At 39.9% G+C, this 24,430-nt stretch overlaps 1 protein-coding gene across 4 annotated transcripts in view; it reads left to right on the forward strand.

The window, feature by feature from the left end:
- Positions 1-24,430, forward strand: part of DOCK4 (dedicator of cytokinesis 4) — a 460,132-nt gene that overhangs the window by 421,367 nt on the left and 14,335 nt on the right. For 2 of the 4 annotated variants that reach the window (XM_037836355.1, XM_037836354.1), the window contains 12 exons: positions 995-1,136; positions 2,456-2,622; positions 5,434-5,520; positions 12,369-12,545; positions 14,092-14,175; positions 17,012-17,131; positions 17,488-17,609; positions 17,931-18,051; positions 19,020-19,101; positions 19,277-19,386; positions 21,083-21,155; positions 22,912-23,025. In XM_037836355.1, coding sequence (XP_037692283.1) covers positions 995-1,136; positions 2,456-2,622; positions 5,434-5,520; positions 12,369-12,545; positions 14,092-14,175; positions 17,012-17,131; positions 17,488-17,609; positions 17,931-18,051; positions 19,020-19,101; positions 19,277-19,386; positions 21,083-21,155; positions 22,912-23,025 — 1,399 coding nt within the window. The remainder of the gene's footprint in view (positions 1-994; positions 1,137-2,455; positions 2,623-5,433; positions 5,521-12,368; positions 12,546-14,091; positions 14,176-17,011; positions 17,132-17,487; positions 17,610-17,930; positions 18,052-19,019; positions 19,102-19,276; positions 19,387-21,082; positions 21,156-22,911; positions 23,026-24,430) is intronic. The other 2 variants (XM_037836356.1, XM_037836357.1) reach the window with 2 other exon arrangements.

Below are 24,430 nucleotides of genomic sequence, written 5' to 3' on the forward strand. Positions count from 1 at the left end.
TCCAATTACAAAATGGAACGGAGGGATGGGGGTGATGACTTCTCAAGATTGTGAGGAGTAAATAAGAGTTGTCCAAAATGCCTGGTCAGTGACTATACTCAACTATTATAATTTCATCATCAAACTTTAAGAAGGATTTCCCTCAGATCTAAACCCATCAGCTACTTTTTGGAAACCTGCCCATCTTTCCAGCTCTATAGCCTAAGGATAACCTTCACATTCTTACCTGAATGAGAGTCATGGCCCACAGAACACACACACACACACATTTTAAATAACACAAAAAAATTGACAAAAATATGTCCAACATTTAACAAAGCCCTAAAAATATTCAATCTTAGCCTTGGCCAGTTAACAGGATTCCTGGCTGCAAGAATCTGAGCTTAGCTGATTACGGCAGGGAAGCTTCCTGTGCCAGCCCTTCTGAGAGCTGGAATGCAGATGGGCTCAGTCTTCTTTTGGTGTGGGCTCCCATCACTGAAAGTGTTAAGGCTGATCTCGGTGGCCTTTTGCAAGAATGCAATAAAATGCATTTTCAAAGGTTACATTTACTTTCTTTTCCTCCAAACTGAATTTATCCACATGAGTTTGATAACAAGTTTATAAAAATAATCTTTAACACCTGTGCTCGTTAACATTTAGAGGGAACACAATCACTTTGTTTTTATACTTCGGTACTTTAAGAATCAGATGCTCTTTGTACCTTATGCCTAGTGAACGTGGAGGTTCATGCTACTGGATCATTTTAAAACAATAGAGAGCAAAGTGCATGGTCTTCACTCTACATCCTTAATATTTGGGCACATTTTTCACAATGCTCCAGTGAAATTTTTTTTGTTATGGTGTATTGATATGGGACATGTGGTCAATTACTGCCAGCGTCATATTTTTTGGCTTCCCTGTGTAATTAATACTCTGATTAATAGTAATTAACAATTATTAATATATAAAATTAATTATATAGTCATAATTTCTTTTTCGGTTTCATCTCCAGAACAAGGAGTTTGTGTGTCGAGGGCATGACTATGAGAGGCTGGAGGCCTTCCAACAGAGAATGCTGAATGAGTTCCCGCACGCCATCGCCATGCAGCACGCCAACCAGCCCGATGAGACCATCTTCCAGGCAGAAGCCCAGTGTATCCACATCCACAGGAGGGCTGGATTCCCGTTAGGTCCCACTGGCCATTAGCCACAGAGAATTTTTGTTCAAGGTTGATCGATCAGCCACTGGTCCCTTTTTAACAGTCATGTTCTTACACTCCCTCTTTCTCACCAAATTTTAGTTTCGCTCTTTCTGAACAGAATTTAATTGCTCTGTTTTTTCTAATCACCATATCAGTTGAAAAGAAATCCCTTAAAGATTCTGTTGAAGATTTTTTTCCTTTTAATTGTTCTCTATCTCAGTCCTTCTTTTAAAGCTCTTTTAATTATTTCCCTTAGAATCATTTTCCTCTGTCATACTTTGTTGAAACTATTTCAGTTCAAGGATGTGATAGCATTTTGTTTACTGGTGCACATCATTCATCCCATTTTGCCCTGATATTCTTATTCTGGAATAAGAAAGAGGTACTCCTGTATCTTTTGGGGGCTCTTGGCCGTGCCATCCTGGACAGCCTATACAATTGCCACTACCATTGTCTAAACCTGAAATTACTCAACTGAAATCATGTAAGAGCTAAGGACAAAGGAAATTTACCCCAACACTCCTTTCTGAATTCCTCTGCCGCCTCCTGGAAACTGATGGTGTTAAAGAAGACCTGAAATTCCCATTGATGATTATGGATTCCATTTCAAAACAGACACCAAAATGCAAGAAGAGTAAAAGATTACATAAGGAAAAATATTTTGCTCTCCTCCTTTGAGAAGAGAGGAAATACGCAAATATCGATACCCTTTTGATAAATATTTTAAAAGTATCAACTATAAACACTCTGCTTATCAGTTCAAGATTTGCAACAATGGTTACTGCAAATATTGGGAAGCTGGGGCATGCAAGGTCAAACACATAAATGTAAGTTATCATCATTCTTTGTCTCATTTCTCTCTTTGGTGGTGGTTGCAGGTATTTACACATTATTAAAAAAAAAAAAAAACTAAAAAAATGGACCATGCATGAACTAAGGACTGTCTCATGATCAAGAATTAGGATTAATCTAATTCTGAGTATCTGAGATCCAAACCATTTCACCAACCCCGTGAAATCAGTGATATATAAATTCATGGGTCATATAAATTTCAGTCTCCTACCTTGTCAGCATCATCTATTTCAAGGCCTATAGTTTAAGAAAGGATTCATGAGCTGAATCGTTGGCAACTTTGTGGCAGTTTTCTAAATTACTTTGACCCAATGGGAACGCCAGATTGTTACCCACTCTTTTCTCTGCCACAGTCAGCTGCAGCCGGACTTCCACAGAGTTTGCCAAGTCGAGTTCCCTCCTTGACTCTTTAATCCTAGATTTGCAGATATATGCCGTGACTCCCATTCCAGAGAGCCAGGAGGTGCTGCAGAGAGAAGGCGTTCCGGACAACATCAAAAGTTTCTATAAAGTAAATCACATCTGGAAATTCCGCTATGACAGACCGTTTCATAAAGGAACTAAAGACAAGGAGAATGAATTCAAGGTACCAGGCAGTTCTTATTACATGTTGTCTCCTCAGATAGACTATAAGCTCCTTGGGAGCAAGACCCTTAGTAAATATTTACTCAGAATAGCATGTGATAGGCAGAAGGGATTGTAGAAACCATTTAGTCCAGTGGTTCTCAAACTCTGCTGTACATTGGAGTGAAATGGGGTGCTTTCTAATCGGCCCGGGAATTACAACTCAGTAGATCTGAGAGGAAGCCCATAATCAGTTTTTTTGTGGTTGGTCCTGAAGCCAGTGATCGTCAGATGAGCGTTTGAGAACTCTTGATTGAGCTCAGTCCTCTTATTCATTCATTTTGAACTATTGTAGGATCCTCAGGATATTAATTCTCCGACAGCATGGAGTGCAATGAGTAAAGAATATTTAATGAATAGGGAGAAAGAGGATTCCTGAGGCAGAACATTGTTTGGGTGAACTGCTGGTCTGAAGGGAAAGTTCTGTGCTTTTATTGCCTTTTCTTGTTAGAACAGTGTGTAATTAGAACTTCTGAGAGGACCCAGTGTAAAGGCAAATCTTGGACTCTATCACATGTTGAGTTTTCTGTTCCAAGTAGCTGCAATATGCCTTGCTAATTCAGAGCTCCCTCAGCAAAAAGGGATGAGATTTCTTACAGCCCCACTAGAGGAGAGGACCAAGATTGCTCAGCAGATAAATTATAATCTGCCATTTCCTTGACAGTAGTGACATAGTAAGACCAAATGGATCCCCAGTTAGTGAGTAATTCCCCCTGGAAGAAAGAATGCAAGACAAACTTATTTTGTGGGTTACTTGGCCTAGCTTCTTTCATCACAGATATTTTCTACTTGAACTGAGAAACATTCTCTTAACACTATCAATAATGATTGCATAATATAAACTCTCCTTGTCAGCTCTCCCTAAGTATCAGTTCCCAGTGCTTCCAGCATTAACTCCAGGAATTATTTGCATCAAAGTGATCAGAAGGGGAAGTTGTGATAGTTGTGCAAAGTTATGACAGGGCAGAGTAAAGAGCCAGCCAGCCCTGTGCAAGGTTTGTTGTACTAAATATCGAGGTGAGGAAACCATTTGGAAACCACTATTGGGATGTTATTGCAAAGATCCATGATCATTTTCTAGCCCTTTCTAGATACTTATATTTTTATTTTTGCCCTTCAAAACCAATTAAAGATCTAGTTAGTTCATGTATAGTTCTTGCAATAGCTTCCGGTGAATAAGAAGTCGAAGGTTCCCTGGATTCAGGCACCTGGCTTGCCCTCAAAGTCACATTCTGATTCCCAGCGCTAGAACCCACATCTGACTCTTTCTCCATTGCGATTTCCACTGCATCACATTTTCTCCTGGCCATCACTAAATATTTATCAGTGGTACTGAGATCTCCCTAAAGAGAAGAAATCTGGCCTCCTTATTTCTGTGCTTGCATCCTTCAGAGGGGCTTGCCCTTTCGTGTAGAGCCAGCCAGGCTCCTTGGAATCTGGCTCCATGCCAATGGCTCCATAGCCTCATCACCACAACCCCCTTGCCCACCCTCCCTTTTTTGCTCCAGCAACACTGAACTTCTCTCTTCACGTCTTGCCATGCGCTTTCACAAACCGCTCCGTGTCTCTGTTCATGCTGCTTCCTGCCGCCTGCAGCGCTCCCCCCACTCTCTCCTCCTGGCAAACTCCTACTCACTCTCCAAAAATTCAGCTCACGTGTCACCTCCTCTGAGAAGTGCTGCCCTCCTCCCACAGAATGGCACGTGTGCCTGCTTCCTCCTGCATTGCCCCCAGTACCTTGATCATCCCTTGCTCATAGCTCTTATTTATCTGCTTACCTCCCTGTCACCACTGGAACACTGTGAGCTCCTCTCATAGGGACTCTGCCGTGTTCATCTCAGTACATCTTGGCTAGCACAAAGGAATCCTTCCATTTCCTGTTGTTGAATACATGGCAGCATTTCAGGAATTTTTAAAAGTTTGTTATCATCTTGGTATGGCACTTTATTTAAATAAGAAAAATGAGGTATAGATGCAGAGACCTGGTTGACAAAAGAGAAACAGACCAACAGCAGCTCTTACCAAAGGCATCCGTGATTACACGTGCTGCTGGGGATGCTTGTGCCGGCTGCCAAGAGCCTGGCTGTGAAATAGAGATCCACCTGGATGCCAGCAGTTCAGATGGGCATGAGGAAACATGGTGCAGTGCTATATGCAATGGAGAAAAAGTCTGAAGTTTTAATGGCTGAGTTCTAGTGCTGGCTTTGCCAGTTATTAGAATGTAGCTTGTGTAAGTCACATTGCTTCTTTGAGGCTTGGTGTCTTCATCTTCATCTTCATCTTCATGTTTCTCAAATAGAAAGATTGAGCTATGGGATCCCTAAAGTCTTCTCCTCCTTTTAGATTCTTTTGTTCTACTCAGTATTGACTAGCTGATGCTATTACACCTTCCAGATAAAAATATCTTGACCTTTTGGATGCAGAGACTTTCAAGTTGAATTTGGAAGTTTAGAGAGACAAAGAATATAACAGGATGGGCTATTTTTATATGTTTAAGCTTGCCGTCTGACGTACGAGATCATTTATCCTACAAAAATTAAAAAAAAAAAAAAACTTCGACAATATACAACAGAATTATTAACATACGCTTCAGCAGTATCTCACTGTGATAGCTTCATGAATGTGAAGGGATTACTGAAGTACTAGAATGAATACTAACGAAAAGCTGAGAGAAATAAGCAAAACCTGGTAAAACTGAATGGCAAACATTAGTCATAGCTTGGTACCTAGAAAGAAGGGAAACTCAGGGACTAAATACGTTTTGTATTTGTAGAGTCTCTGGGTGGAGAGAACATCCTTATACTTGGTACAGAGTTTACCTGGAATTTCCCGCTGGTTTGAAGTGGAAAAGCGTGAAGTGGTAAGGACCAGAGCTTATTTTCAAGAACTTTTTCATCAGAGTTGCTCACCTGAACTCGTGCTGTATGTTAATTGCCTCTGCTTTTGACTCAAAGTCCCTGGAAGCCCTCAGAGTCATGGAATGTTCGTGATGTTGACCACTGTTACTAAGCCCTTAAGGAGAGTGTTCAGTTGTCCTAGTCCACCAGCCAGAGGAATTCCTTGAAAACTGCTGTGATCATAGCATGGACAGAACTTGGTCAGGCCCTTGAGTTAGAAGGCTGGAAGTCCAGCTCCCCTAATGATTTTAGCTTTGTGGCCATCAATACTTGGTGTCAGGCCTAAGAACAGTATCTATGTTGTCTTACTTAAACATCATATCAAAGCTATGAGGTATGTATTCTTATCCCCAGTTTCACAATTGTTAATTGTGGTAAAAATACAAAATCATTTTAACCAGTTTCAGTGGACAATTCTTTGACATTAAGTACATTGACAATAGCGTGACTTTCACCACTATTTCCAGACTATTTTCATCATCCCAAACCAAAGGTTTACTCATTTAGCAATAGCTCCACATTCTCCTCTCCCCTCACCCCTGGTAACCACTATTCTGCTTTCTTCTATGAATTTACTTATTCTAAGTATTTCATATTAGAGAAATCATATGATATATGTCCTTTTTTACCTGGCTTATTTCACTCTACATGCTATCTTCAAAGTTCATCCATGTTGTAGCATGTGCCAGCACTTCACTTCTCTTTACAGCTGAATAACATTCCACTGTGTGGATATACCACAATTTTTAACAAGATGTTGAAAGTCTTTGACAAATGCTACAGAGCAAGACCTTGAAAAAGGACAGACTTGAACCCAGACTTTTCTGACTCCAAATCCAGTTATGTTCATCTCCTTTAGCCTTAGTTCCTCATAAGCATGGGGACAACTGAGATTTTTGGGAGCAGAGTATTCGTGCCTGTAAAGCCCAGCATGCCACCTGAAGCCCAGTGAGTCCATGCTGTTATAATTAGGCCTAGAACGGATGATGGTAGATTAGTTTTACCAAGCAGTCCTCAATAGAGTTCACTGAGTGTCATTACAGAACCCAATAACCATAGCACTCAACATACCCCCCTGGTTGTATTGCATCCCCCCAGTGCCGGTCCCCGGTTCTGAAGGCAGCCACATCTGGGTGAGACCCCAGCCTGCTGCCTGCACTGCTCCTCAGCTGCCAGCCCTGCAACCTTGGCATGTCCCTTCTCCCCACTTGAGCACGCCCATTATGGCTGAGGCCAGCTCTTTGATTGCCTCAGTCCTCCATCTAACAGAAAATGGGCCAATCGTGAAGATATCATTTGGCCCCTTCCTTATTTAGATGATAAGCCTATTATATCAATGAATAAGCAAGAGCAGCACCTGCCCAAAGTATCTTCCTAGAATGACTTCTACCTGGAGTCTCTCTAAGCATTGTCCCTCAGCATCTTGTGTTCAGTGAAGCTAAGATTTAATGAGATTTTCATTTTACAGTGCCAAAAAAATATGCCTCCCTGAACAAATTGAACTGAATGCAGCAGATTGCATCAGTGCAGTTCGATATGGTCTGAATCAAGGGTTCCCAAAAGCTGGTTGTTTACATGGTACACCCTGGTGCCTTCCATGGAAGAGGGGAGGCTGCTAAACACAGTGCTCAGAAGGCCTTATTGTTATGCCTCCTGCTGAATGGCAAGGGCCCAACCCTTGAAGTGTTCTTAGTCATCCATGCTGCATTAAGGATTCAGAGAACCTTTTCAACCACTCACTACCCAGAGCATTAAATCCCAGGAAGTCTCACCAATGGCCCCAGCCCCCGAAATGTTATACACAAACAACTAATAAAAAGTAGCATGCTGATCGTGATAAAAACCAGCGTTACTAAACCCAACCTTTTGAAAATCAGCTGCCTACTTTATCAGAATATGCAATCTGATGTTCTGTCAAACCAATTTGGAGCTATTTTTTTCCCCTGAACACAGCCCACTCTTAAGAGCCTCTGTATCTTTCTCTTGTTTTTGCTGTCTGGAATGCCCCCATTTCCCAGTAAAGTTATTGGTTTACTGGTTTAATTCCTAGTGTACAAAGTCTTCAAGAACAGGGGCATGAAGTAAGTACTCACTAAATATATGCTGAATTTAATTTAATTGAAATTCCTTATCTGCAATGCTAAAATCTGAAAGATTCTGGAAATCTTTTCAGATGAGATTGTGGACCTTTGTTTTCTAAGTCATAGCCCATTAAATTTTGCTTAAGATAACAATGCCTTTGAACTACTGTTTCCTCCATACTTGTTATTTATTCTGTTTTTAAACAAACAAAAAACTATTTTTTTCTGATAAAAGTCATTAATTTTTAAACAAAATAGAAAATTAAAAACCAAAAGATAGAAATAATAATTTTTTAAAATCCAACTAGAGAGAATGAGAATGTTATGACACCTCACATTAAATCCATCAGAAAATCATGTGGCTCTATTTTCAAAATATGCCCAGAAGCCAACCACTCCTTACCACCCCCACGGTGCTGCTGCCTTACAAATGGATTTCTGTAGTTGTAGCCTACAAAGTCTCCTGCTTCTACCCTTATCCACTGCAGTCATTTCTATACACAGCAGCTGAGGATGCCTTTTTAAACTTAAGCTCTAGCATATAGAAGTAGAGAAAATATATAATGATCCTGGTTAAACTCATCATCATACTTGAACAACAATCAAAAAGGCCAATTTTATCTCCATCCACTCCCTCCCACACCCGATTTTGAAATCTCAGCCATCATATCATTATCTACAAATACTTCAGTATATCTTTACAAAACACACACACACACAATTTCATTATCACATCTAAAAAATTAACAATAGCTCCTGAATCATAAACCAACCGTGTTCATTCACATTTCACCAAGAGTCTTTTTTTTTTCTATTTATTTTTTGAATCCAGATCCAAATAAGGATGCATATACATTTTGTGATTGGTTGAAATGTCTCATAGCTCTCTTTTGATCTGTAGTTACCTCCCCCCACATCATTTTTTACCCCTTGCAATTTTTGTGTTGTTGTTGAAAAACCAGGTTGTTTATCCTGAAGCGTTTCCTTCAGACTGGATTTTGCAGACTCCATCCCAGCTGGGGGTCATTTAACATTTTCTTTATATTTCCTGTAAATTGTTTGTTAGATCTGGAGAGTTGATAAAGTGGTGGTGTTTTGTTTTTGTTTTTGCAAGACTATATCATAGGCAGTGTTATGTGCTTCTAGTCTGTTTTTGTGATGTTACCAGCAGTGATCATTGCTGCGATCCATTAATTCATTAAGAGTTGCAAAACCGTGATATTTTATTGTTCCTTATTTGTTAGTTGGACTACTCCTACAAAGAAATTTGCCCTCATCAACTATTTGGTTACCATAATGTATAAGAAAGGAAGGCAAATGCTCTATTCTTTCCCTTTATTTGCCAGTTTTCAAAATAATAATTTGGTGCCCTAACATCCTATAAAGGTGACCAGTAAGGCTTTTTGTTTGATTGGGTTTGTACTTAGTATCATTAGTGCACTAATGCATGCAGATACTATCCTTATTTGTTTTGTTTTAATCCACTGCAGCTACTATCCTGATTAATTTTCAGATTGTTCCGTCTTTGGCCACTGGAAGCCTCTTCAAGTTGGTTCCTGAGTCCATTTGACAGGATTCAAGTAGACTTTGTTAAAGACCTAACACTAACACACAGGACAGGATTGTCAAGTCAGATGTGCAAGTCGGCCATCTTGCCCACTATCAAATTTTACTAATAATTTCAAGCTAATCAAGAGGTCAGATGAAGCCAAGAGATACCTTAGCACATCAATAATACAAATCTGGAATAATAGATGGAGTCTCCAAGTAAGGTTCAGGGATTCCTCACACAGAGGGCACATTTAAATTATGAGACATTTCCATTTTATACTACAGAAAGTTGTTTGGCTTCTTGGGGACATTCTCCAGGGAATTGTGCCTCGTGGATTCTGGGTTTGTTCACTATAAGCAATCCTTTAGCTAGGGACTTTTTGCTAAGGGTATTCCATAGATAACATCTCTTCTTGCAAGCGATTATTGTTAGTCTCTTTATTTGGAGGTTCAACTGACAAGATTAGACATGGTCACCAGCCTTCTTTTCTGTCCCCAGGGACATCCCCCTCCTAAAGGGAGTGAACGGGGGAAATTCCCCCAGTAAAGGGATTAAACAGATCAAGGTCAGCTGTTTTAACTCCTACCCCCCAGACACCTTCCTTGCTTTCTGGTATGGCAATACATTTCTGGTTCATCTGGCAAATCTGCTCCAGACCTGCAAAAAGCCATTTCTCCAATGACTCCTGATTTTTTTTTTAGTGATAAAGAGTATTTGAGATCACAATATGGTGTTAGGGGAAATGATTCTTTGATGGACATTCTTTGTACACATATCTTTCCTCATCTCTTCGAGCATCTCCTAAGGATAATTTCTCTAGAAGTGAATTGATCTATCAAAGTATATTCACATTTTAACTTTTGATTCATGTATAAGTGATGAGATGTATCAATTTATGCCCTATTCCATAAGGGGATAACTGTTTTCGAGAGTTACCCATTTTCCCAGCATCCTCTCCAGCATTAGGTGTTGTAGATTATTTTAATCTTTCTAAATAATTGACCAAAAATAATCTAGGCTGTTGGGGATGTTTTTTGTTGTTGTTTTACATTTATTGAATACTAATGAAGTTGATATGTTTTCATGTATTTATTTACTCTCTCTCTTTTCCTAGTGTACTGTTCATGATTTTGTCTAGTTTTCTCCAGTATTTGGGAACTAGTTATACTTTGGAATATATGTTGAAAATGTTTTCTCAAGTTGTTTTTGTCTGTGTTTTGTTTACTTTTTAATTTTTAATTAATCGAAGCTCTCACTTTTCCTTTATTGATTAGCTTTTGTGTACATAAAACAAAGTTTTAATGTCACAGATAATTAGAAAGTAAATGCCCATTTACCACCAACACTCAGGTAAGGAAATACAACATTGCCAGCGGCACCCTAGAGGCTTCCCATGTGCCCTTCCCTACCTATAACTCCCTCCCTTTCCCCTAGAGCTTACCACTGTCCTGAATGTTACAGTGTTCATTTCCTTCCTAGTATATTACCTATACAGGCCTCTCTAAACAAACAAATTTAGTTTTGCCCAGTTTTGAACTTTATATAAATAACATTCTGCATATATTCTATTGGGACTTGCTTCTTTTACTCAACATTATTTGCAATATTCATCCATATCCTTGCAGGTGACTAAAATTTGGTTTCATTGCTCTGTACCCTTCCATTGTATGACCTTATCACAATATGTTAATGCATTCTCTTATTGATGGACATGTGGATTGTTGGGGTCTGTTCTGAACAATGCTGCTTTGAGCACTTTTGTACACATTTCCTACTCCACTTTTCCTAGAATATATGACTAGGCGTGGAATTGTCAGATTATAAGATGTCTATATCTTCAGCTTTAGGAGATAATGCCAAATTGTTTCCCAAAGTGATGGAACCAGTTTTGAACTTCCAACAGCAGGAATGGAGAGATCCTATTGCTCACAATCTTACCTTTATTTGATATTGTCATATTCGTTTTTTTCTAAGTAGCAGTATTTCATATTGTATTATTTTTCATTTCCCTGATCATAAGTGAGGTTGGGTACCTTTTCAGATGTTTACTGGCTATTTGGATTTCTTCCTTTGGTAAAGTGGCTGTTCAAGTTTTCCACTTATTTTTTACTGGGTTATTTGCCTTTATCTTGCTGATCTGTAGGCATTCTTTATATATTCTGTACATGGGCTCTTTGACGGTTATACACATTAAAAATATCTTTCTGCTTTCTATCTTTCCCTCTCTTTATAGTGTCTTTTGATGAATAATACATTCTTAATTTTGATACAATCAAATTATTCTAGTACTTTGCAGTATTGGTTTAAGATGATATAAGTTACCTTCAGAAACTACAATTAAATTCCTTAACTGAAAGAACCAATATTTAAATGTGCTTGTTGTAAGCCTGGATTACTTTAGCACTGAGCACTTGGCATACCTTCTCTTCAAAGAGAATGTCAAAGATAATAACAATCATAAAACAATACATTTGAAGGGCACTTTTATCATTTTCACAATTAGATCTCCCATAACAGCTCAGAACTTTTAAGTCATTATGGATCTCTTTGGCTCTCCTTCAGCAAATAGATGCTGCGGTGTATATGATCATGTTGTTTCCTATAACTCCCAACTGTGTACCATCTTGTGCTGATGTATGGTGCTGTTATATGTGCATGTGAGGTCCATGTGGCACTGTCCCATGTTCCCAACTAGGCTGAAAGTTCCTCGACATCCGAGGATCTGTAATGCATCTTTCTATCTCCTGTGGTGATTTTCATCAAATAGACATCCAGTCCATTTCATGAATGATGATAAAGAAGGTGATAATAATATACAGGGTCTCTGAATACTTAGCTCTTTGAAAGGAAAAAAAAGCTTTAAAAGATATGAAATGCTTGGATTTTCTTTTAAGGGTTATATTGTTTGTTGCTGTGCTAATTAATATATAATTAATGATTACTGATTATCCAAACCACCTTCCTACCAATGAGTATAATCACCTGCCCTTCCAAACCTTATTAATGAACAGCTAATTTGACTAACACATCCTTGTATAGTCTACTGGATGTCCCCTCATAGAGATATTGATGGGAACCAAGAGGGAGCATAGATAATTCAGAATATGGATGATCTGCTTTGTCTTTGTTCTTGGGTGTCACAAAATTCAATATCTATTTATACTCATTTTCTTCCCAGGTAGAAATGAGTCCTCTGGAAAATGCAATTGAAGTGTTGGAAAATAAGAATCAGCAGCTGAAGACTCTGATTAGTCAGTGTCAGACAAGACAGATGCAGAATATTAATCCCCTGACCATGTGCCTGAATGGAGTTATAGATGCTGCGGTTAACGGTGGGGTTTCCAGGTACCAAGAGGTGAGGATTAGGTATTGTTTGAGAGAAGGGTTTCAGATGTGATTTCTTAGGGTTTTGTGAATCCTTTTTCAAAATATGTGCACACATCATTGTGCAAACGTGGGGTGACAGTTAACACAGAATCACTTATTAAGTAAACATAGAGCCATTTGTGATGCCCACTTATTCCACTTTCCTAAGATGTGATATATTTAGGATAAAAGTGGATTTATGAATAAAAGTAGGGAAGGGATCAGGATTGTTTGATAAATGTCCTTAAAATCATTTTCCTGGATAAAGAGGTTCATGGTCATAGAAAAGTCTGATCACAGTTAGAAGATATTTTACATGGACTTTTTATCTGCTCAGTTTTAAATACAAAGGTATAATAACATGGGAGGTGAGGTTACCATCTTGATCACACTGAATCTTTTTTTTTTTTTATTTTTATTGTGGTAGCATATATACTATACAAAATTTCCCATTTTAACCATTTTTAAGTGTACATTAATTACATTCACATTGTCATACAGCCGTCACCACCATCCACTACCAAAACTCTTCCATCACTCCAAACATTAACTCCCTATTCCCCACTGTGTCATTTTGCTAAAAGCTGCCAGAATACAATATACCAGAAATGGATTGGCTTTTTTAGTAGGGATTTATTAGGTTGCACATTTACAGTTCTAAGTTCATGGAAATGTTCAAATTAAGGAATCATGAGATAGTTACCTTCTCCGAGGAAAGGCCAATGGCATCTGGGGTTCTGCTGTCACATAGGAAGGCAGATGGCCGGAGTCTGCTGGTCCTTTCCCCGGTTTAGCTTCTGGCTTCCGTAGCTTTCTCCAAAGTGTCTCTGGGCTTCTGTCTTAGCTTCTCCTGGGGGCAAACTCTGGATTACATATCTTAGCTTCTGTCTGTTCTCTCCAAAATGTCTCTGCCTTTTATCCTCACATAGAAGACTCCAGCAAGGGAAGTACAGCCCACCTTGAATGGGCAGGTTCACATCTCCATGGAAACAACCTAATCAAAAGGTCCCACCCAACAATAGATCTGCTCCCACAAGATTGGATTAAAAGAACATGGCTTTCTGGGATACATAATAGTTTCAAACCAGCACACCCACCCTCATACCCTGCCCCTCATACCCTGTCATCTACTTTCTGTCTCTTATGAATTTGCATATCCTAGTTATTCCACATAAGTGAAATCATACAGTAACTGTTGTGTCTTGGCTTATTTCACACAACGTCTTCAAGGTTCATCCATGTTGTACCATGTAGGTCACACTGAATCTTAAGGCAGTTTTAGGGTATAATGCCATAAATTGTGTTGATTTGGGCTTGTGTTACCAAAGGTGCTCATTACACAGCCTCGGACTCCCTTTAATCCTTTCCTTATGAGCCTTTTCTGACCAGCTGTCCACACTAAGAATTACTCCATCTGTCCCCATACTTGGTTTGTAATGGTGTCATCTCTTTGAAAGATTTTAGATCTTTAAAAATGACTCTGTTACTTCTTTTGTAACTAAGCTCAAGTAGACTGACTGTCCCTCTCCTACTAGGCGTTCTTTGTCAAGGAATATATTTTAAGTCACCCTGAAGATGGAGAGAAAATTGCACGGTTAAGAGAGCTGATGCTTGAGCAGGTAAGGGGAGCAGAAGCCAAGCACCTTCTCTCTATTCTGTGTAGATCTGCGCTTGCTTACCCAACTGACCTGTCTATATGTTGGTCTAACTGAAGCTGGCAATCAGTGGTTACAGATTCACCTGTAATGTATCCCAACTTGCTACTTCCACTTTTCCTTCCCACTTTGATGTAAAAATAAATTTAACAATGAACAGATTATGGCAGCTCTTTCTCTAACAAACAGCTTCATGTAGTCTCTTAGGTTTTTTGAATGTTTTCTCCCTAAGGACTAATTGTAGGCTTAGTGCTGACTTTTCACTCAAAACTTTGTGCTCAAATAAATACAGGCCAACTAGTGATAAATGAATGGATGAATGAATGAAATTGTTATAATAAGGAAGTGGGCCATCAGTAGACTTTGCTTTAAAACAGTATCATGGTTTGCAGACTAAGCCCATAGATGATATGATACGGACACAACTAGGTACAACCTCATCATTTTCTATGCCAAAGAAACATAGTGTATTTTTATATGTTTGGCACCATGAAGTGCAAAGAGCTGGAGTGACTGATCTGTGGCCTATTGTGTCTCTATTGAGTAGCTCCTATCTCTGAGGTAGGAGACATTATGGCTGGAAGTCTGGGTTGGATACAAAATAAAGGAGGATATTTTATTCCCATGAAAAGTGCAATATGTATGATTTGATAGTACCAAATTAATGAACAAAACCTGCTCTTTTGGATTAGAAAATGAGGTTGTGTCTGATTTTAGTCCCTTTTTTATGTTCTGCAGGCTTAGTCCACAAAACCTGCTAATGGGGAGAGGGAAGGAGTCATGGGCAAGGGCCCATAGCTGGAATGAGTTTAGTTGTACAGTTTCTGGAAAGAAGAGAGGAGTGATTGAAGTTGCCGTGCAAGGAAATAGAGAATAAGTCAAGTTCCCAGTATGACCTCAGGGTAATGCAGATGGTAAAAGTGAGCAGTTTGGGCCATTGAACACTTAGGATTAGGGAATGACTTTAACCTTTGTTGATTTTTAAATCTGTGTTTTATCTGAGTAGAATCTCATGAGTAGTTTGCTTCACCCCAGGATTCTATCAGCTGTATTCAGCCTGACTGGATGCTTACCCCAGAGTTAAAATGGTAGCTCAGTGCCAAGAAGCCTCTCAAGAAAAATAAATTTCTTCCACACCCTGCCTGATGACTGATGTTCCTCGGGTCTTGTGGAAGGAGCCTCAGACTAGGAAATGTCAGTACTCTCTCACAGGTCATCGTTGTGGGAAACAGAGGTAGGGGTTGGACTAGAGAAGGCACCTTCTCTGGACCTATGTGAAGAGTTCAGATAAGCCATTAGTGGCATGGAGATGCACTGGGCACCATGCTCCTCCCAGAAAGGACTTGTTGCCCCAGCTGTTAGGAGAGCTAGTGGCAGACACTGCCACCTGTCAGGTCCTTCAGGGATTGCTTCAGCTGCAGAGAGCCACCTCACCCAAGGTCCTCACCTTCCTGCGTCCGATAAGGGGATAGAAAGCCCAGTCATTCGGGCTCAACCAGGGACCACTCTGATAGACCATGCAAGCAACCCGGGACCACTCTGATAGACCATGCAAGCTCTCGTTGGCAGAGGCTGACAGGCCAGCAGTGCAACCCGACTCCTCCTTCTGCCTCTCTCCCCCACAGGCAGTGATCCCAAGGATATTCCCTAATAAACGTCCAAATCCCCCTGCCAGCCTCTGCTTTCCAGAGAACCAGCCTGCAACATTTTCTAGGCAAAAGGGAGGGCGCCTGACAGCTGGGAGGCTCCTACATGGAGGCTCATCTCCTTCACTCATCCTTCATCCAGAACTCGGCCTCTCTCGTTATGCCTCAGACAGAGACTCTACTCAAACTGTTTCTGTCACGGGTGACCTTGATCACGATTCCAGGGTGTTTTTATCTTCATGCACATGTGCTGGTGGCAGGTGGGCATCCAGAGCGTGAGCCACCAGAGTTCCAGCCCCTTAGGGAAGCTGTAGGGCACTCTAACCCTCCAGGGTCCATCCGGTTTGACAAGCTTTCAGTCTTGAATCTTCCTAAACTGTAAAGACAAAATTCCCTGTGGTGATCTGTGATCTCTCAGCCTGTGGAATGTGTTCTTTTGACTACTTTAACATGGAGGTGTTTCTTTTTAATGTAAAAGACAGTTGTATTCAAATCAAAGGAAGCAAGTACTATTGATAGTTGAACAAAGGAAATGTGAGTCTAAATTCATCTCTTTTTGTGTCCTCACAGCAGGAAAACTTTTTTTTTAAGTAGGGGCTTCTCCCTTGTTGCATTATAAATGCACAAGAATACTATTTTTTTAACAAAAATGAAAAGCATAATAACTATTATAGCATTCCTGTTTTTTCCTTTTCCTTCTTCCCTGAAGATTTTAAAATCTGTGGGTGGGATGGGAAAGATACAGAAGAACCAAATAGAAGAGAGAAAGGTAAAGTGGAAGAGAGGGTGCCATCAGAGAAAGGGTCCCTGGGGTAATTGGCCTGCCCCTTCTTGCCCCCATTCCCTGCCCCAAGAGCCAAAGGGACACACAACTATTAAAAGAAGAGTTGTTATTACAGATCTAAAATCCATGGGAAAATCAGTCTTTGGAATCAGACAGACCTAAGTTCAAATCTCCATTTGTCTTTTACTATACACAGGACTTTTCTGAGCCTCCGTTTCCTCATCTATAAAGTGCCGATTGTTTCTAGCTTATAGAATTGAGAGGTTTAACAATAATGCATGCAAAAAGCATAGCATAGTGCTGGGCATTTAGTAGGCATTTAGTGAGTGGTAGTCTTTGATGTATGTTTTTTCCTTATGTTATTATCAAGGCACAGATTCTGGAATTTGGTTTGGCCGTGCATGAGAAGTTTGTACCTCAAGATATGAGACCCCTTCACAAAAAGCTGGTTGATCAGTTCTTTGTGATGAAGTCGAGCTTAGGGATACAGGTGCGTACACAAAGTGTCCACGGTGGGGCAGTCTGACCACTGCTATTTGCTTTTTGTATGGAAGGAGGATGAAGTATCCAAGAGTGACATCTTTTGGTTTTTCTGCTAAACTGCACTGTTTTACCAAGGAGCACACAAATATGACAATCACACTGTCTTCTATTTGCCACACTCACCCTTTATGAAAACAAAAAAGTAAACAAGGGAAGGTGTAATAATATTAAAACTTACTTTAATAGGTCTCTAAATAAAGATTTCATGACAAGTAGGATGTGCATCTAGAATACTAACATATCATACAAGTTATTGTGCCCACATAAATAATGTCTAAAATACTTTCTTTACCGCATCTTTAGGAGTTCTCTGCTTGCATACAAGCCAGTCCAGTCCATTTTCCTAATGGTAGCCCTCGCGTGTGTAGAAACTCAGCACCTGCTTCTATGAGCCCAGATGGTACCAGGGTAATTCCTAGGCGCAGGTAAGTCACATTCTGAATTATCTTACAATTTGGCATCTTCACAAGATGATCTGGAACGATTCTCTCATTCTTTATGGCACAATTTGTCAAATACGCTATTCCTTAATGAAATAATTAACCCGCCAGGCAGCTGCAGACATCTGCCACTGGTAAAATAGCAACAGCATGAGAAATAAACTCCAACATTTGATTATACTGCGGCAAACAGGAGACAACAAAATGGGATGTATTTTTTTTCCCTTTGCTTTTATACTGTGCTGGCATGTGATAAAGTACAATTCAGAGACTGAGTTAACGACCGTTTTTTTCCCCCCAAAACAGCCCATTAAGTTACCCAGCTGTCAACAGATACTCTTCCTCCTCACTGTCCTCTCAAGCTTCTGCTGAAGTAAGCAATATTACAGGGCAATCAGAAAGCTCTGATGAAGTCTTTAACATGCAGGTACTTTATTAGCTTTTTGTCTAGTCGTGTTTATTCCTTTTTTGTCTTGAGAGTTTCTGTTCATTCCGAAGCGCTAACGAACAGACCTAAGAGTAAGAACTTTAAGGACAAAATTCTATTTCTTATTGCTTTATTGTTCTCTGGAGTCTTCATAAACATGCTTCTTTCCGAACTGCCACGTCTGCTCTGAGAAGATCTAACCCAACAATGGAAAAGCCGGGACAAGCCGAGCAGGCAGTTAGCTTTGAGACCCAGCTCTGATTTGGTTCTTTGGTCCAGGCCTCTTGGAATATGGCACCACACACTAGCTGCCTCGTAGCAGGTCTAAGTGGCCTTTTTGCTTTAAGAAGATATGGTTTTCGTGGATTGTTATAAAATTATCCCTACTTATGTGTATGTTGGAAATTTCCCATAAGTTTTTTAAAAGGAAGAAATAAACATTTTTAGGGATTTTAGAGCCAGCATGACCATAACAGAAATGTTTGAGACACTGCTAATATGGCATTTATGATAATTCAGAATAACTAAGATGACATTTTCCTCACAACCATCTTTGGGAAAGGGACATGATACATATTGCCAAATTTATGCTAACAACACATTTTCTGGAGATAATGAAAAGGCACAGTCTATACCTTTTTGAAGCACTCACTGATTTATGTGCCCGGGGTTGGGAGCCATTCTGCTTACATTTCAGCCAGGGAGTGCTTTGCTAACTGGTCCTAAGTTACCGTATGTAGCTGAAACGCACGCAAATGCGTTTGCAGTCGTCAAAATCTTGGATCTTTGGATTCTAGGATGAGACAGGCCTCCCTACCAGTCTGAGTTAAGATTTTTCTGTATTTCTCAATGACCTTTTTACCTTATTTTGCTAATTTGGAAAACAGTGTTGGTGGTTGTGTTTCAAATATATCACTGTTGTTGGAAGCCTCTAAAAAAAGGTATAACAGCTCTCCACGTATTTACAGCCGAGTCCATCTACCTCAAGCTTGAGTTCTACTCACTCTGCTTCACCTAATGTGACAAGTTCTGCTCCATCAAGTGCCAGAGGTCAGTGCCAGGCCGGGGGGCAGAGGAAGGGTGCCCAGAGAACCTTCCAACCCCAGGGAATTATGGCTGTCATTTCCTAAACTGCCCTACTGTGCCACAACCCTCAGACTCTCCCCTCCACACAGGTCCAACACCACCACCACGCTGATAGTTCTTTCTTTCCTTTTCTTTATAGCTTCTCCTTTGTTGTCTGACAAACACAAACATTCCAGAGAAAACTCTTGCTTGTCCCCAAGAGAGAGACCGTGCAGTGCCATCTATCCAACACCCGTGGAGCCTTCTCAGGTAGTCCTTGAGGGACATAGAGACCAGAAAATACGGAGAGTCTGGAATTGCTTACACATCCCTGCAGAAACAAACTTAAGCTGCCAGAAGCAACCAGATGGGTTGTATGAGACAAGTCCACCTGGGTGAAGATTACACCTCTGTTCTCTGTTAGCAGTTTCTCTTTGAGCCATAATACTGACAGGAATATACAAGTTGTTGCCTGAGCAGCAAAGCTGAGAGGGAACTGGGAAATTTCCCAGTCCCTTATCTGGCTCTATAATTCATTGCTGCTACTTAAACAGAAGAAGGTAGTTGGGTGAGTTGTATCTGTGTGTGCATTTAAGTGTCTATAGCAGAAGCTGTGGGAAACTTCTTTCATTATTGGAAGACCCTGGAGGAGAAGCATGCTGCTGCCTGGCAGTGTTTCTTTTTGGCCCTTACTTAGTTTGAGAAAGCTGCAATTGATTCCTTTCAGAGGAAGCCATGAGTGTAGGGGGCATTTCTATTTGCCTTTGGCATTGTCCTTTAATGCATGGAGGGGAATGTGGTTGAGTCCTTGGGCCTTTCCAGAAGTAAGGAAGCAACGCCCTCACCTCCTGCTCGATCAGGTTTGAGGTGATCCCTCTTCCTCTGAAGGAAGACAGGGCCATGGGCTTGGCCCTCTGGGCACTTTGAGGGCTTTTAATCAAAGGTGATTCCCCAAAATTGAAGATTCATATATAGCCCTCAGTTTTACAGATTGTTTGGGAATAATTTAGGAGCAGAGAAGAAGAGTTATTTGGACCCCAGCTAATTTCTTTGTTTTTCTACAACCTCCTGGCAGAAGTCTGTAGCTGCAGATGGAAATGGATGAGAGCAAGTGGGATTTGGCTTCATTGGTTTATCTTTGCTGATTGTGTGATCTTCCTGAAAGTCCCAGGATACCTCACCTACACTACACTGATGTCTCACAGAAATTATATCTGAGTGTGTTTGGCTGAATCAGCTAACCATTTTTATTTCCCTTTGTCACCTGATGTTGCAAGGGAATTTCACAGTTTGTTCCATCTGCTCTAGGAGAACATGTTTTCGGCACGGGGCGGGGGGGGTGGGCTGGTGCAGGGAGGGGACTCAAAGCTTTCCTGGTTAGCTTCTCAGGATTTCCACTTTTGGCAAAATTTGAGGCAGTGTGTATGTTACCCAAATTTCAGTATTATGGATTCCTTTTGTGCATTGGCTTTTCAGGACATCTAGAACCATGTAAAGCTGGCATTTTTGTAGATAAAAAAAAATTGTAGAATATTGGCCATTCTTATCTTTTAATGTAAGAGGATTTAAAATATGAAGAAGTTAAAGTCCATTTACTGGAGATTTTTGAGCTAATGTGTCTCCTTTCATTCTTACTTGCATTTCCTATTGCCAGACTAGCATTTGTATTTATGAAGAGCTTTACAGCTTAACAATATTTACTATTTATTTTTCCTCTATATTTTATTATGAAATTTACTTAGCATTAATATTTAAAATCTAGCACAAACTTGTTAAAGACAGTGTTGTTTCTCAAAACATTTAATGAAAAAAGGGGGAGAGGAGCCTTTTATAAATGAATTCTTTGTTCATACCATATAAAAATTTTGAACACAAAGTTTCAGTAATGAGATAATCATCTCATTTTCTAAAAGGTCTCACATGGCAGCGTATTGCATCATAAAAATAGATTCTTGTACCTTTCCAGAGGATGCTGTTTAATCATATCGGAGATGGGGCTTTGCCTCGCAGTGACCCTTATCTTTCTGCACCTGAGAAAGGTGGGTACAAAGCCAGCCTGGACCTCAATCCTGAAATGGGTAAGGGTTTGTTTTGTCTTCGTCTGCTCCAGTCTTTTTATGTATCTGTGTGGAAGGCAGTTTCTGGAGATCTTTAATTATCAGGACTAGTTTGCTCTTTAGGAGATTAATGAAGGACAGTTACTCCTGCTCCATTCTTCAAAAACTGTTTTCTTATTGGCTTTAACAGTACAGTGTGATCAAGAGGAACTCCTCTGTTTAATGGCTTTTTGGTGCCATTTGGTGAGTCACTGAGGCAATTTCTGCTCATTCTAAAAGAAAGTTGCCAATTAGGCTATTTGTTCACCCAATGAAAATAGCAACTTCCCAGACTTATTTTTTGGTCCCTTCATCTCCCTTACAAAGCTCATTCCGCCAGCTCATTTGTTCTTTGCTGTGACTCAGACATGGCTCTTGTACAATTAAATGCTATTTCAGAATTGGAATCCAGTACATAATGGAGTGTGCCCTGCCTCAAGATCATGCAAAAAATGAGAACCAAACACACTCATAGCCATAAATAGCCAATTAGCATCAGTCTATGCAACAGGACAGAAGAGGAAGAGCAGATTAAGTGTGACTTCCTCAACTCTGGGTCAGAGGACTTGCAGCAAGTCACCCATTCACTTCTCTTAGGGTCAAACCTCAAAAATAGGAGAAGTCCCATGGGCCAATGAATCAAGGGTCCCTAATGAAATGTCCCAGTGAAGTGCACTTTAATTGCCCACAGTAAGAACTAGACTGTATTGTCATTTGGGTACACTGACATAGTAACATTAAAACTTTCCTTGGGAGATGAAAGTTAGTGAGACCTAGCCAAAATTATTTTTAAACACAGATTTAGCTGTAATGTTGATCTTAGGCTGTAGAATTTAAGAATGGTGGTATTTTTTTTATCTCCTTACCAAAGAAAAACACAAAGCAAATTTTTAAAGCAACAGAAGAAAAAAAATACTCTAAGGTAATTCTATCCCATTATATGAAAGTGGGTGAAGGGTGGTATAATCTTGAAATCCTAGACATAGCCAGTAGATGGCAGTGTCTGTACAGGGAGCAAGCTACTGATTTTGTGAACTTCATTGTAGAGCAGCTATTTATAACCTTGTGTCCTTTCCTTGTTCCTAACAGGTTTGCTCTATATTACTGCATCTTTTGGAAGCATAGAGCAGACAAATTACAAAAAAGGAATAATACTATCAGTTTTCTAAATTATTTTGGGGACATACTGCACTATAATTCATTGATTTCAGGAACAAGTGTCCTTTCCTCAAGGGTTGGTTGATGGGATGGCCTGGCATGGCTGTTCTTTCCAAACTATTTTGCCAGATATTTGAAATATTAGTATGTCACTGTCTTCTCCCTTTCAGTTGCCATTTGTCCAGAAATTCCCACTAAAAACCAAGTTTTAAAATAGTCCAGTGACTACATCTTCCATCTGTTATCCAGCGTCTAAACACATTTGTAGTTCTCAACGAGTTTTACACTCCAACGTAGAGATTTATAGTTCTTTTTGACAGTTTGAGGGAAATAGAAAGATGTGCTATCACCCAATTAAATGTCAACTGTAACTGTTAGGTAACCAATTAAATAAAGCTTTAGTATACAAGAGGTCTCCTGTTTTTTTAATCCAGTTGATTTTTTCATTCTGGATAATTCTGACTTTCTTCTAATATAATATCTCACGTGTTTGAAGGGCAAAGCTGGACCATGTGTTTTTAGCTCTGTTATTCCCTTCCAGCTGTGAATCCCACCCCTAGCAGCTGGAGCCTGGACAGTGGGAAAGAAGCCAAGAACATGTCGGATAGTGGGAAGCTTATCTCTCCCCCTGTCCCTCCAAGACCCACACAGACTGGTGGGTATTTGAAGCATTTAATATTCACTTTTATAACATAATATTTACTGTCTACTCCAACTTGTCCTGAATTCCTCAGGGAAAGGTAGGCATTTGGTTTCTGAGTAAAAAACGCACAATTCACTTACAATGTTCTCCCCCTTCCCTGTACAGCTATTCTTATCTTAATTTTGAAAGGAATGTCACTGAGTCAAGCGTGGTCCATTCTTAATAAACCTCAGACAGACTTTGTAGGGTGTTTTCTTCCACAGTACCATCCTCACAATTTGGGGAGGTGCCCTAACCTTGCTAAGCCACTAACATTTTCTCTATCCTTTGCTTTAGCCACCCCATTCTTATCAGCCTCTGCTAACTCAGCCACTTCCTTCAATCTTATTCCAGACTGCCACCAAGATTACAGTTTGTCCCTAATTAAGGACAGGCTAACAGTAACCTTGATAGGCTGTGAGAACAACTACCTTGCACCTGTAGTTATGTGTTGGTTGGAGAAGTTTTCAAGGGCAGCATTTCTCAAATGGTGATTCAGGGCACTGTAGTCCCCTGGAATACTGGTTTAAGAAGCAAATTCCTGGGCCTAAGCTCAGAACTACTGAATCAAAATTTTGGTATTTCTGGGGTAAGACCCTAGAATCTGAACTTGATCAGACTTTCCAGGTGATTCTTCTGCCCCACTGGGATTTGAGAACCATTGAAAATGGTTCTTACAAAACTTCCTTTGGGTATTTATAGTAATAACAGGTCCCCTTTCCTCCTGAGCAATAAGCCATTTGCCTGGTAACCTATACATGTGACAGTTTTTAAGAGGGCTTCCCCTACTGTACTGTCTCTACCTAGTCTAGTGATGGGGAGAGTCTTTTCAACAATATATGTCTAGAATAGAATTGGCCTGGAAATATGAGAAAGTTTAGCACTATTTCCTTCATGGATTTTTCAGATTGACCATTCAAGTTTCATCTGCTGTATTCTATTGCACCTCATCTTTCTATTGCACCTCATCTTTTTATTTTCTTTTTTATGAAGAAAACAGACTCCCTCTTTTTTTTTAATCATCATTTTATTGAGATATATTCACATACCACGCAGTCATACAAAACAAATTGTACTTTCGATTGTTTACAGTACCATTACGTAGTTGTACATTCATCACCTAAATCAATCCCTGACACCTTCATTAGCACACACACAAAAATAACAAGAATAATAATTAGAGTGAAAAAGAGCAATTGAAGTAAAAAAGAACACTAGGTACCTTTGTCTGTTTGTTTGCTTCCCCTACTTTTCTACACATCGATCCATAAACTAGACAAAGTGGAGTTTGGTCCTTATGGCATTCCCAATCCCACTGTCACCCCTCATAAGCTACATTTTTATACAACTGTCTTCGAGATTCATGGGTTCTGGGTTG

Source organism: Choloepus didactylus, chromosome 5 (genome assembly GCF_015220235.1).
Source record: "Choloepus didactylus isolate mChoDid1 chromosome 5, mChoDid1.pri, whole genome shotgun sequence".
In the NCBI taxonomy this organism is placed as follows: Eukaryota; Metazoa; Chordata; class Mammalia; order Pilosa; family Megalonychidae; genus Choloepus; species Choloepus didactylus.